Source organism: Phyllostomus discolor, chromosome 5, assembly GCF_004126475.2.
Source record: "Phyllostomus discolor isolate MPI-MPIP mPhyDis1 chromosome 5, mPhyDis1.pri.v3, whole genome shotgun sequence".
NCBI lineage: Eukaryota > Metazoa > Chordata > Mammalia > Chiroptera > Phyllostomidae > Phyllostomus > Phyllostomus discolor.
Genome location: NC_040907.2, coordinates 610,699 through 623,934, shown reverse-complemented (window position 1 = coordinate 623,934; position 13,236 = coordinate 610,699). Strand labels below are relative to the sequence as shown.

Sequence of the window (13,236 nt, the reverse complement as noted above, 5' to 3'; positions counted from 1 at the left end):
CTCCCTCCCGCAGACCCACATCTCTGCGAGGCTGGAAACAGTGAGGCGCTCAGGAGTCTGGTGGGCACGTTTATTAGCCGAGTCGCTGGGGCGGGGTGGGGCGGGGCGGGGTGTGGTGGACTGGGCGGCAGTGGGCGGCGGCCGGCGGCGGGCACAGCTCCTCAGTCGGGCAGGCTGCCCGCAGCCAGCGCAGCTGCTCCTACTGGACCAGCTTGAAGGACTCTCCGGTCATCATGGCCACGAACTCTGGAAGCAGAGGGCTGGTCAGCAGCCCCGCCTGGCTGGGCGGCGGGCTCCCAGGGCCCAGCCCCGCTCACCCTCATAGTCGATGGTCCCGTCCCCGTCCTTGTCCGCCTCCTTCATCATCTGCTCCGCTTCCACCTCGTTGAGGGGCTCGCCCGCGTTCATGAGCACATACCTGCGGGACCCCCGGCCCCCACAGTGAGCGGCGCCCGGGGGGGGTGGGGGCGCCTGCCCTCGCCCGCCCCACCCGCCCACCCAGCCCTACTTGAGGGTGTCCCAGTCGATGTAGCCCTTGCCCTCCTTGTCGAAGACGCGGAAGGCCGCCCGCAGCTCGCCCTCCTGGTTCTGGGCCTTCTCCCAGTAAATTCCCATCAGGGCCAGGAAGCTGTCGCAGTTGAAGAAGCCTTTGTCTGCAGGGAGCGAGGGGCCGGATGTCCCACGTGAGGGGCCGGGCACCGCCCCCCCCCACTCGCATGCTGGGGGCCCCCCAGGCTCCCCGCCTGGGCTCACTGTCTCGGTCCACGTCCTTGGCCATGGAGGTCAGCTCGCTCTTGGTGGGGTTGATGCCCAGCAGGCTCATGAGCCGCTCCAGCTCGGCCGTCTTCACCTCCCCGTTGCCCTCCTCGTCGAACATCTCGAAGACGCCCTTGTACTCCGTGACCTGTGCAGCTGTCAGGCGCTCCGTCTGCGGGGACACGGGGGCACACCAGCCAGCTCCACAGGGGCCCTCTGCCCTCCATCCCAGGGAGGTTCGAGGCCCCAGGCAGGTCCTGTGGCACAACACGCCCTTTCGGAGGAGCTCCTGGTTTAAACAGGAGGCGCCAGCCCAGGGCCGGCTCCAGAGCAAGGGCGGCATGTGGTGGGGCCTGCGGGAGCAGCAGAAGGGGCTGCAGGGCCTGGGACCCAGCAGGGGACACACGGTGAGGCCAGGCAAAGGACACGGGGACTGACGTGGGGAGGAGCCGCCCAGGCCAGGCTGAAGGCTCCAGGGGAAGGGGCTTCCGGACCTGCACCCAGACAGAGCGTGGGGCACAGCCTGTCCTGACTTCCCAGGGGGACAGTGCAGCACCTGGCCACCTCTGCCCGCCACCACCATGGCAGCTCTGGGAGAGGGTTGCTTAGCCCCACCCCAAACTCTGCCCTCGCCGAACTTCTTCCTCGGGTTCCCAGAGAGACCCTCACGGCTTCAGGCCCAGCCATCCCTGCACCTGGGGACCCCACCCACCCTCTCTGCCCCAGGCACCGCTCCCAGCCCCGCTCCACCACCCGGCAGCCCACGAGGGCCTCACCATGTCTGTGGCTGCCCGAGGGGACAGTGCGCCGTGCCACTAGAGCTGCTGTGGGCAGAGCACAAGGGGCGGGGATGGCAGCTGCATTTTAGCTGGGCCTGGCTGCCTGGGGTCCCCGGGGTCCAGATTCCAAGAGCCTTTTATGGCCAGGAGATCCTGCTGGCCCTATTTAGGGACAGGCCTGACCCTTCCCTGTAGGGCTCCTTCCTGGCCCTCCTCGGCCTGGGCATCCCCTTGCCCGGAGCGCCCCTCAGACCCTGAGTTCCAGCCAAGACCCCAGACCCAGCCTCAGCCCCCCCAGGGCCACAGTGAGGATGGACACCTCAGGCTGAGGGCAGCAGAGGGACTGACCCCTGTCTGCTATATCACCCTCCTCCCTACTCACAACAGGACCCTGACGGTGGCTGCCATCGCTTATTTGTGAGGGCTCTTGTCGGACACCCACCTGGTCCAGCATCACCCTCAAGTCTGTGCAGACCCAGCGCCGGCCGGTGCCAGCACCTGGCAGACCCCCTAAGACAGGGGAGGGTGCCAACGCTCCTCCTGCCCCCAGTGAGTGTGGCAGGGGCTCTGGGTTCACGTGGCTGGGGGGCGGGGGCAGAACCAATGGGGCCAGGGGGCTCAAACTGGCCACCGGGAGGCCAGGCCAGCTTTCCTCTGGACAGCAGGGGTGCTATTCTCAGGGAAACCTGACCTCCCTTCCGCTCAGAACAGCAAAGCTGGCTCCTGAGGGAGCAGGGAGCTGGGAGCAGGCTGTTTAGTGACAAGAATCCACAGCTGCACATACCTGCACACGTGTGCTCAGCCCTCAGGCACAGGCACCCCCCTGGGGCTCCCAACGCCTCTGCCCAGGTCAGCTGCTCCTCCCACCTGCTCCAGTTCCTGGGCCCAGGGAGAGTCACAGTCGGCCCCACCAAGTTCCTGTCACTCCTCCCCCACCACGTGTGGTCCCCAGAGGCCCCTGTGTGTGTGTGTGCACACACACCTGCCCCGGCCTGATGAGTCTGAGCAGGTGAGCCCTGCCTTGTCCCCCGCCCCGCCCCGCCCCCCTGCTGTGCTGGCTCCGCCTCTGGGGCATCTGAAGCCACAGGGACGCCAGCTGCTGAGGCTGCAAGAATTGTGCTGACCGGGACAGGATGGCTCCAGCGGGCGCCAGGCCATGGGGCAGCTGGGCCAGAGGAAAAGCCTACTCTGGGTCCCCTCTCTTGATGGTGAGAAGCCTTTCCCACCTCCCCCTCTTGAGAGTCCCAAGCTACAGGAGTTGGAAGCGCAACACCATTTCCGTAAAACTCTTCGCAGCCAAAAGTCCGAACCACAACACGTGGGGGAGACAGCAGAGGGGACTGGACGTGCGGACGGACTGGGTGGGGAAGCCCGAGGGCCTCAGAGGAAGAGCGTGGGGGCCACGTCTCATCACCCTAGCCAGGCTCTGGCACCAGAGGTTTGCTGCGACGCCAGTCTAGGCCATGCTGTGAAGGTTTTGTTTTTTCATGTAGCTATTGAGTGCAGTGGTGGGATTTGCATAAATTGTTCCTGTGAAAGGGAGGAACATTTACTAAACCTCAATTACGCACCATAACCTTTTTGTTTGTTCTTTTTTATTACCCAGGACCGACACACAGCAGTAAAAGTTACCATCCCAACCGCTTCTGCAGGCGCAGCTCTGGGAATCCAGGCGCGAGCGTGCACCCCGCCGCGCAGCCGTCACCACCAGGACCTCCAGAGCTTCCGGTCTTCCCGAACTGAAACTGTTTCCATTCAACACTCACCCCACCCCTGCCCCGGCCCCTGCACGGCCATCTACCCGCTGTCTCTGCGGGTCCGAGTCCTGCGGGGGACCTCGCGTGGGTGGGTGTCCTTCTGTGTCTGGTCTGGCCTGTTTCACGCAGCACGTCCTGAAGGCCCACCCATGTAGCACGTGTCAGAATTTCCTTCCTTTCTTAAGGCCGGAGAATAATCGGCTCGCGGGACTATGGAGTCCAGGAAATCCCAGGATCTGCGGGTTGCGAGCAGGAGACGGCAGGTGGTGGCCTTAAGTCGGACAGCAAAGGCCTGAGGGCCAGGAGCGCAGAGGGCAGAGGGCAGAGGGCAGAGGGCAGGGCGTCCCAGCCAGGCAGACAGGCGCCGTCGTGCCTCTGCGTTCCCTGCGGGCCCTCGAGCGCTCGCCCGGTGCCGTCCACCCTCTTACGTGCTCGGTCCGCAGGTTCGAAGGCTTCTGGAGAGGCCCGCACAGACATCCTGCCCCCTTCGGATCGTGGGGTCCCACCTTTTGCCCGTCACGCGGCCCCACCCCGTCGCTCGGCCCCGTCCGCGGCCCAAAGCGAGGTCCCGCCCCAACACCCGGTTCCGCCCTCTCTCGGGCGCTCGGCCTCGCTCCGGACCAGGGCTAGGCCCCGCCCCTGTCACTCAGACCCCTCGCTGGGCCGCGTCCCAGGCCCATCACTCGGCCCCGCCCCAACACCGGGCTCCGCCTTCCCTCCATCTCTCAGCTCCGCCCCCGGCCCGTCGCTAGGCCCCGCCCCTTCCCGTCATTCGGTCCGACGTTTTGCCGGGCTTGTGGTCCGTCCCATCGTCCAGCCCCACCCCGTCACCGGCCTTCGCCCTGGGTCAGCTCGACTCCGCCCCCCTTGGTCCCGCCCCCTTCCGTCTGTTGGTCTCGCCCCGTCACTCAACCCCAGCCCGGAAGCGGCGCGCGGGGCGGCCAGTCCGCGCGTCTGCACCAGGCGGCGCTCACGGGCCGCGTGGAGCCGGGCGGGAGCGGAGCGGGGCTGGGCGGGGCACCGGGCCGGCAGCAGTTCCGGGTCCGCGGCGGTGGGGGTCGGCCCCAGGGAGGTGGAGTGGGGCAGGGTCTTCGTCCGGTAAACCTGCCCGCGTCGCGTACGGCCCCTCGTTTCAAAACCCTGCCCTCCGAGGCCGACTTGGGGCTACCACCATGGCTAGGACAGAGGCAGGTGTAAACATCCCTTGCCTTGTCCGGTGGGACAGACCACAGTGCCCCGTCCGGTCCGCCGCGGGGCAGACGGCGGGCCAGGGCGTGGACTGCGCAGTTGTGCAGCCTTCGCTGGACCCGACCACCGCGCCTGCGGACAAGTCCTCAGGCAGACCCGGTGCACGGCAGGGCGGGGCAGGCCTGCCCCCGGGGTGGCCCAACTGCAGGGGCCCTGGCCCCGGGGGCGTCCTGAGGACCTCCTGCCCTGCTCTGGGCCCTGACGGGCTGTGCGTCCCCGGGGGTCCTCCTGCCCTGCGCAGGCCCCAGGACTCACAGCTGCCCTCCAGCGGTCCTGAGCCCTCTGTCCTTTGCTCCTCCACCGGAGGAGCTCAGGGGCGCTCGTGTTCTGGTGGCTCTCCCTCATCTTCCTCAGTCTTGTTTGAATGTGACAACAGCAAGGTCATTTTGTCCAAAAACTAAAAGAAGTTGTATGGTTTAAGATTTTCTTTCTTTATTTTTAGAGAGAGGGGGAGGGAGGGAGAAAGAGAGGGACTAAAGCCTGGACGTGGGAGAGAAACACTCATCTGTGGCCTCAAGCAAGCACCCTGACCAGGGACCAGCCTGCAGCCCAGGCACGTGCCCTGCGCAGGATCGAACCTGCGACCTTTTGCTTTGCAGTCTGATGCTCTAGCAACCGAGCCATGCTGGTCAGGGCCAAAAGCTAAAAGAGGTTTTGAGTGCATCAACAGCCTCAGCCCTCTCTGCAGCCCGAGTTCCCGGGAGCTCAGCAGCCAGGCAGGGGCCCGAGCCTGCAGGTCTGTCCTGTACAAGGGAAAACAGGCTTGAGGAGGTAAGGCCCCTTGCTGGGGGGGCAGCCTGTTCTACTCTGTGCAGAGGCTGGCCCTGGCTCGGCCCCCATGGGCCCGTGGAGGCAGACCCAGGCAGCAGGGGTAGGCACATGGCCCTGGCCTCGTTGGTGCCCCGGGTGCTGCCCCGACAGGGTTGACCTCTGGCCCCTCACCCTCTGGGGAGCTTCCTCTGCTCCCTGTGGTCTCCCTCAGAGGCCTCCACACCTCAGTGCCCACCCAAGATCTAACACACGCGCCCCCTAACCTCAGCCACCAGGGGCTTTTGGAGGGGCAGTGGGGCAGGACAGACAGGCCCTTGGAAGTCTGACCTGGCAAGCTGAGCCACCCCCAGGGGACTCCGGCGCGGGCCTGGGGACGAGCCCTGGGCAGGCGCCCAAGGGGACAGCAGGCACAGTCCCCCAGTGACGTCACAGTGAGGGCCCCAGGGCCCCAGGCTCGGGGTTGCACCCCTGTGGGCCCCAACCGCTGTTGCTTGCCAACCCACGGGCCTTCAGGTCCTGCCGTCCAGGAGGGGCCAGGGTGCTCTGGGTGCTACCCAGCGCCCCTGCTGCCTGGGGTCCCTGCCCACCACCCCCGACTCCCCTTTCACCTGGGCCTCCTGCCCTCAGGGCCTCTGAAACCACCACCTTCTGGCTCCACCCTCTCGGGCCCCTCCCAGGCACCCGTTGCATCACCTCCCAGGTGGCCCGGGCTGGGCCTCGGGGGCGGGCTCCTGACAAACAGCCCTCAGGCCCTGGGCCCGCTGGAGAGGAGGCAAGCTCTGTCTTCCAGACCCAGGTCCCCTGAGGAGGGCCTGCAGGGCTGGAGCCCCTGCGCCAGGGCCTGGGGGCCCTGCAGGAGGGCAGTTGCTGTCCCCCATGTCCGCAGTAGCTCCCCACCTGACTCGGAGCAGAGCCTGGTGGCTGAGGGCGGGAGGGGGCAGGGGAGCACAGGGGCCCAGTGACCGCTTCCCTTCCCATTGCCCCCCTGCCCAGCCCACACGGGACACAGATATGCCCACAGTCATGGGCACCCCGCTCCCCTTCATTCAGCAGGTGGTGAAGGTGGTGAGCTGCCCCTAGGTCCTGTCAGGCCAGGGTCACCCACAGGGCAAGGGGCAGAGAGAAGACGATTGAGGAGAAAGTACAGGAGGGGCCGGGCCCTCCCCCTCCCCCTCCAGGAGCCACACCCTGCACCTCCCATGCCCCTGGGCTGGGGCGGGGCTGCCTTTCCCAGGGCCCCAGAGCCTGCTCCAGGGTCCACCCAGGGGAGGAGGGCTGTGCTCCACTCTAGGGACCCATACCAGGCAAGGCGGAGGGAGAGGGTGGGGCTGAGCTGGAGCCCAGGGCGGGGGGAGGGGGGGGCAGAGGCACTGGAGTGGAGGTGGGTGACAGGGAGGGCCCCCCCCCCGTTCCTGCTGAGATCCCCCCAGGCCCAGCACTCAAGGCCCCAGCCCTGCCCTGCCTCCTAGCTGCATCCAGGCCCTTCACTCCAGCTCTGGAACCTGGCGGCTGGTCTGCGCTGGCCTGAGAGAAGCCTCAGCAGTGTGGACGTGAGAAATGTCCAGACCTGTAGGGAATTTTTATGAGTTTATTTGAACCAAGCTGACAACAACGGCCGGGAGGCAGGATCTCACGGGACTGAGAACTCACTCACTCGCTGCAGGGAAAGTCATCTTGGCAGCTCGTTTCAGGAGTCCGAGTCAGAGGAGGAATGAGGAGGGGGCGCGTGAGATGCGGGGCTGCAGGTACAGGGGGCCGGAGAGAGCAGAGAGGACTCCTTAGTCCCGGCCATCAGCGTCTGAGTCTGGCAGACCCCCCTGCAGGCACCCCCCCCACCCCCGCCCACGGAGGGTTCTGTGTGTGGTCCACACGCAGATGGAGTTAAAGGCTGGAGAGAACCGTGTGCCCCTCCCCGAACCACCTGGAAGGACAGCAGTTAGAGGCCTCACCCAGGAGGGACGGATTATCAGACATAACCTCTTTGGACCAGTGTGTCTGTAGGGCAGGACACAGCTTCATTAAACATTCACTACATCTCTGCTCCTCTGATCCTCTTGCAAAGACCTCTGCAGCCCCCCGCCCCTCCCCCAGGCCCCATCCCCCGACGTTACCCTCTCCCTGGCTCGGGATCCCCGCCACCCATGCCCCCTTTCTGGCTCCGGCCCTCTCGTGCCTGGGGGTCTTGGACCCCCCCGTTTGCCGGGTTCCCGTGCACAGCTGGCTGGTTTCCGTAGCTTTTCTGTGTCCTGTCTGTTGGCTGTTGGGCCGGCCGGAGGAGCCCTGGGGGCAGAGGAGAGTGTGCTCCTGCACAGGGCGAGGGTGGTGGTGGGCGAGCGGGCTGGGAAGGAGTCCACGGAGAGAAGCAAGTGCGGAGAGTCAAGGTCTTGCTCGCTCTCCAGGAAAGGGGAGGGGCGCGCTCCCGAGAGCGCCCACCAAGTATTTGCGACTCACGCGTCTGACACGGGCCTAGTGTCCAGGCCATGCCAAGGAGTCTCACAGCTCCACGCAAGCACCACGAAAACGAGTCCGAACGTGGGCGAGGGGCCCGGACAGACCCTCCTGTGGAGGAGACGGGCAGGGCCGGCATGCCTGCGGACGGAGCTCGGCATGTCCAAAGACACCGCCCCACCCACCCCCACCCCTGTGAGAACTGACTCCAGCGAGGCAGACGGGGGGGGGGGGGGGGGTACGGGCCAGGCCCCGGGGCCCTGCTGAGAGCCTGAACCGGCCTGGCTCCCCTGAAGTGGGGCGGTGGTTCCTTCAGCTGCCCCCCCGTCAAGACCCAAAAGCACTGGAAACAGACATTCAAGCCCAAACTTGCACGTTCATGTCGTGGCAGCTCCAACCACCTTGGCCAAAAGGTGGGGACAGCCCGAGTGTCCATCAGTGAGTGGCCGGCAAACGCAGTGTGGCCTGCCCACACAGCGGACCGTCGCTGTCTCAGTCGACGTGACCCTGACCGGGCCTGGAGAACGGCCGGCACACGAGGTCATGAGCAGCACCCGCTGTCGGCAGTGCGTGGGCGAGCAGGCTGGCCGGCAGGGTGGCCGGGGGCCTGGAGTGGGCACGGGGGCCACGGCCCGAGGGCGCGGGGCTGCCTCCGGAGGGGACTGTAACGCCACGGGGCCAGACGGGTGGGGAGGCCGCACCGGAGCGTGAGTGTGTCGCTGCCCCTGGACCTCCAAAGGCCTTCCGCAGTGACCTTCACCACCTGCAGAGCAGAGAACTGGCCGAGGACACAGAGCCCCGAGGGGGGAACCAGCGAGTCTCGGGAGGGCTTGGGAGGCCCCCACTGGGCCAGGGGGCTGGGGTCTGTGGTGGGGAAGAGGCTCCCTGTGGAGACCCCATGCCCTGGGCTGAGCAGAGGGCAGCATGGGGATCTGGATACTCAGGCCACGGGGCTGAGTCCCTGCTTCCTCACGGGACAGTCCCCCTGGGTCTGTGGCCTATGAAGAGACCAAGGGGCGATAAGGACAGTGACCAGCATGCAGGCCCAGAGGACAGGGCCACTCCTGCTGGGCACCTGGGGGGCTAGGGGACACCACGTGCCCATGCCCAGGTGGCTGGCGTGGCGTGGCAGATGTGCTGTGGGGTGGCCGTGTGTGATGCGGTGCCGTGCCACATGGCGTCCTGTAGTGACCGTGGAGTGGGCTCCGGGCCCAGGTGGCCTGGAGGGTCATGTCCCCACCCCTCAGTGTCACTGTCCTGTGCCCCCTCCCCCTGCTCCCCACAGGGGGAGCCACTCTGCTCCAGGGCTGCCCCAGACAGACCCAGACCCTCCTGGCACCTTCGTATCAGGTGACCTCCAGCCAGCGTCCTGGGGGCGAGAGGGCAGTCCCAGGGCACCCGCAGCAGCCCTGGGTCTGCCACTGGGCTGCGGTTCACCGAGCTGGGCAGGCAGGGCAGTGAGCTCGGGAAGGCTGTGCTGGCCACACCCTTCTGTGGCCCCTTAGCAGGTACCCCCGGGGGGGGGGGCTGGGCCGCCCACCCTCCTCCCCCTGCTGGGGCCCCAGGTGCAAGCTGTTTACTTGGCAGGTGCTGGCAGAGCTGAGTCCTGCGGTGCCCCTCCCCCAGGGCAGGGTCCCAGAGATGAGCAGGCCTGGTGGCCCTGAGACCAGCCCCACCATTCCCCTGGATGGGCTATGGTGACCCCCCCAGCCGTCACCCCGCCAGGCCAGCCCCTGCTCCATCAGCACTGGGATCTGAAGGCAGCATGCCTGGGCCCCCCCTTGGTCCTGGGCCCTGGGCCCCTCACGGAGCAGGCCCAGGCCTGGAGGTGGCGCCTGAGGAAGGGAGGCTTGGGAGCAGCGGGGGCCGAGAGGGGTCTCCAGGGCTTAGACACCTGGCCTGGAGGGCAGGCCCAGCAGCTGACTCTGGACCGGACCGGCTCTCCCAGGTTCCCTGTGCCCTTATCTCTCTGGACGCCCCTCTGGCCCACGCCTGCGTGTGCCCCTCCTGGACCCACATCTCTGTCTCTGGCGCTCTGAGTGCCGGCACCGCACCTGCAGGGCCCCCCGCTGGCCCAGGAGGCGCTGGGCTGCGCCGCCAGGCCGGGCTGGGCGGGGGCCTGCCGGCTCTGCCGACAGCTGCGGGAAGTGCAGAGAACAATTGTGGCCTCCCTGCCAAGGCCTGCTTGGCCAGGACAGGAAGTGCGGGGGGCTGGGCCGGGTGGGAGCGCTGACCGCCCCTTGGAGCGCCCTAGATGCCCCACCCCGGGAACCCCTCCAGGAGCTACTGTGAGGGTAGGGGGCAGAGCCTGCCCTGCCCAGCTCCGTCACTTCAGGCTTGGCCCCCGGCGTCTGGTCTCAGGGCCTAGCAGGCCAGAAGCGAGGGCCGCCGGGCCAGCCAGGACGAGCCAGGAGGACCCAGGAGGGCCGCTCTGATCCTGTTTCCAGCCAACGGGCAGGCGGGGACAGTCCTGCGTTCCCCCTCCCAGCAGCTCTCCCCCTGGTGAGGGCACAGCACGTTGCCCTGGGTGCTGCGTAGGGTCCCAGCAGGGAGACTGGCTTCCTCCAGGAAATCTGACTGAGGCCTTACCCAGCTTTCCTGGGTCCCCAGAGACACCTCGGTGGAGACTTCAGAGCACCATGGGTGGCTGCTGACCCCGGGGGTGGTGGGGAGGCGGGCCCAGCCGCCATTTCTCTCTGCCCAGGCGGAGAGAAAGAAGAGGAAATGCTACAGGGATGTGGGGAACGGAGCCAAGTGGGAGCCTTCTCGGCCTCAGTGAACGCCTGGATCCAGCCATGCCTGATACCCGAACACCTGCACACAGGCTTATCCCCCGAGGCAGTCAATTCCTCTTTTCCCATAAGCTGGTTTAAGATTCGGCCCCGGCTACCCTGACTCGTGACCGATTCTCCTCCATACTTCCACTTGCATCCTTCTCCGTTAGGGAGGTTTGTGTTCTCAACACAGATGTCTCCCTCCGCGAAGGATGCCGTCGCCACCACCGGGCGGCCCCAGGGTCTGCACTGACAGCAGATGCAGCCGCCTCCTTCTGCAGCCCCAGCCAGGAAGGCGGGCTCTTCGGTGCCGCGTCTCTGGGAAGGCCGCGGGGCTGGGCGGGCCTCTGCTGAGTGGACGGTCCAGCTGAGTGGACAGCTGCCCCCAGGAGGGGCAGGAAGGGCGCCTGGGCCTTCCCTAGGGTGTCTGTTCCAGGTCTGGGGTGGGGAGACACGCCCCCCAAATGCAGCTGCCCACCCCTGTGTGCACCTGCCTGCACCTCTCACTTGAGGCGCTCCGATTGCCCACTGGCCGGTCATGAGCGAGCCAGGCAACCAGAGGGCGAGGGGCTCAGAGGTCGAGTCACCAGGCGCGTGGCCGGGGCGGGGCTTTGGAGGACAAGGAAGCAGCCACGATCCCTTCAGGGAGAGAGGCCGCCCCCACTGCACGGGGGAGGGGCTCGGGGGTCCTTCAGGGTGTGCTGGCAGCCAGGGGCGATGACCAGCACGCTCCCCGAAGCTGACCAGGTTGTCTGCCCTCTCCCCGCTGCAGCAGCCTCCCGGCCCCAAGGCCCTTGACCTCGCCGGCCACGCCCACCTCCTCTAGCCTTGACCCTTCTCCCGGCTGCTGCGGTTGCGAGGCCTCCAGCACCCGGGTGCTGACCTCCCCTCAGCGCCCGCACAGCTCTGCCGGCTCCCTCGCTGCCTACCATGCCAGTGGCTCTGCTCAAACGTTGCTGTCCCACTGGCAAGCCCACCTAAGCTGCCCACGGCTCCCCAGTGCTGCCCCCAGCAGACCCGCCCCCATCCAGGCCGGGTGCACCCCCGGCGCTCGGCGGCCGCCCAGACAAGGGATGAGCAGCCGCCTCACTCTCCTGACCCCGTTAGTCACCGGGCCCGCGTCTGGGCGCCCGAGGGAACTAATTAACGCTGCTTCTGGATTACCTACATTTGCTCCCGCTGCCTCCCTTCCTCCCCCCTCCCCCCCCCCTCCCGCTGTCCTCGGGGACTGGGGGGCGGGGCCAGGCTGCTGTCTCACTTACGGGAAGCAGAGGCAGGCTGGTCACGTGATGAGAAGCAGCCCGGGCTCCGCGGGCCCGGGACAGACCCTGCGGGGGCGCCCCCAGGGCTCTGAGACCCTTCAAAGCCGGGCTTGGAGCGCGGCCCAGGTGGGCGCCGGCCCTGCTCCTGCGCACAGATCGTCTGCCTGATTCGCACTGAATAAGACCTAGCCCTCCGCCAGACCAGTTCCCACTCAAGAACTGATGGGGTGGGGGGCATGTAAATGATGCATTTGCGCCCCCTCAGGTTTTTCGTGAAGGTCTGGCACTCAGCCGAGCCCTTGGCTGCCTCCTTCGCCCATGGGAAGTGGGCCTGGGTCTGGCTGGCCCGGTGCAGCTGTGGCCTCGGGACCCCAGCAGGACCTCTGAGCCGCCTGTCTCCCTGCAGAGCCCGGCCTGTGCCTGGGAAATCAGACGCCTGGGTTCCTGGCTGGCTGGGCAGGAGCTGCGCACTGATCCGCTGCGGGCTGATTAGCGCCCCAGGGAGGCGGGGCCCGGGCAGCAGCTGAGAGACAAAAACTGCAGGGGATCTGGGCGGGGGAGTAGGAGGCAGGGACGGAAGGTTCCCCACCATGTCTTTCAGATCCTTGAAGTCCAAAGGGCCCCAGCTGGAAGCTGGAGGCTCCTGAGAGGCAACTGAGCCCCAGGGCACATGTCCCACCCCCGAAGCCAGAGGGCCCTGCTGCCTGGGAGCTGGCCGGGGAGGGGAGGGGATGCCTGGGACCCTTTGGTGCACAGCAGGGGAGGATAAAGCCCCAGGCTGCACAGGGGGCCTGGGTGTAAGGACGTGGGCCCCTGCTCCTCCCCCAAACTTTGCCCCTCACACCCCGTCCATAAACACATAAAGGAAGATTTCAGGTCGGGGCCACAGGGCAAGTTCCAGTGAAGGCCCTGCCCCACCCCGCAGACCTACAGATTAGCCCGGGTGCCAGGGCTGCCCCCGGAATCCCAGGGCAACTGGGGTGAGCCCTGGCCCAGCGACCCTGCCCTGCAGCCCTGGTGCCCCTGGAGATGAGCCTGACTGGGACCATGGCGGGGGCAGGGGTGCCCTGGGCTGCTCCTGCAGCCTCAGGCCTGGGGCATGGTGCCCGCCAAGGCCCTGGGGGGGGGGGCTGAGGGTTCTGAGGTGCCCCCATGCCTGCAGACACCCCCCCAGCAGCAGAGACCACTCCCCCCATGGTCCCCCTTCTCCTGCTCTGCTGCTGGGTCTGCCTCCTCCCCCTCCTTTCCCATCCCTTTCTCAGGAACGGGGCAGGGTGGGGGTGGGCAGAGAAGAGCCTCGGTGCAGAGGGGCGCAGAGGGACCTGCAAGTCCGGGAGGAGCGACCGCCCTGCTGCTGGTTTGAAGCAGAGGAGCTCATCAGCCAGTTCGGTCCTGGCTCAGATGATGCAAAGGAATCTCCCCGCTGCTGGGGTGGGGGCTC

General features: G+C 67.1%; 1 protein-coding gene across 3 annotated transcripts; it reads right to left on the bottom strand.

The window, feature by feature from the left end:
- Positions 1-56: 56 nt before the first annotated feature.
- CALML6 (calmodulin like 6) lies at positions 57-3,190 on the bottom strand. Of its 3 annotated transcripts, none has more exons than XM_036025183.1 (5): positions 3,168-3,190; positions 754-928; positions 509-653; positions 318-418; positions 57-246 (listed from the first exon to the last, which is right to left on the bottom strand). In XM_036025183.1, exons 1-5 carry the CDS (start codon positions 3,168-3,170, stop codon positions 200-202), a joined length of 471 nt encoding a protein of 156 aa, XP_035881076.1. In that variant the 5' UTR covers positions 3,171-3,190; the 3' UTR covers positions 57-199. The 3 variants fall into 3 exon arrangements, with proteins under 3 accessions (XP_035881076.1, XP_035881077.1, XP_035881075.1); XM_036025184.1 differs by lacking the exon at positions 3,168-3,190 and adding an exon at positions 2,320-2,381; XM_036025182.1 differs by lacking the exon at positions 3,168-3,190 and adding an exon at positions 1,533-1,603.
- Positions 3,191-13,236: the final 10,046 nt, after the last annotated feature.

Bases quoted from the DNA above. Each gene is read 5' to 3' on its own strand.
- CALML6 (XM_036025183.1), bottom strand. The intron at 654-753 runs GTGAGCCCAGGC...CGCTCCCTGCAG, and splicing joins CAAGGACGTGGACCGAGACA to ACAAAGGCTTCTTCAACTGC. The intron at 247-317 runs GTGAGCGGGGCT...CTCTGCTTCCAG, and splicing joins CGGGACCATCGACTATGAGG to AGTTCGTGGCCATGATGACC.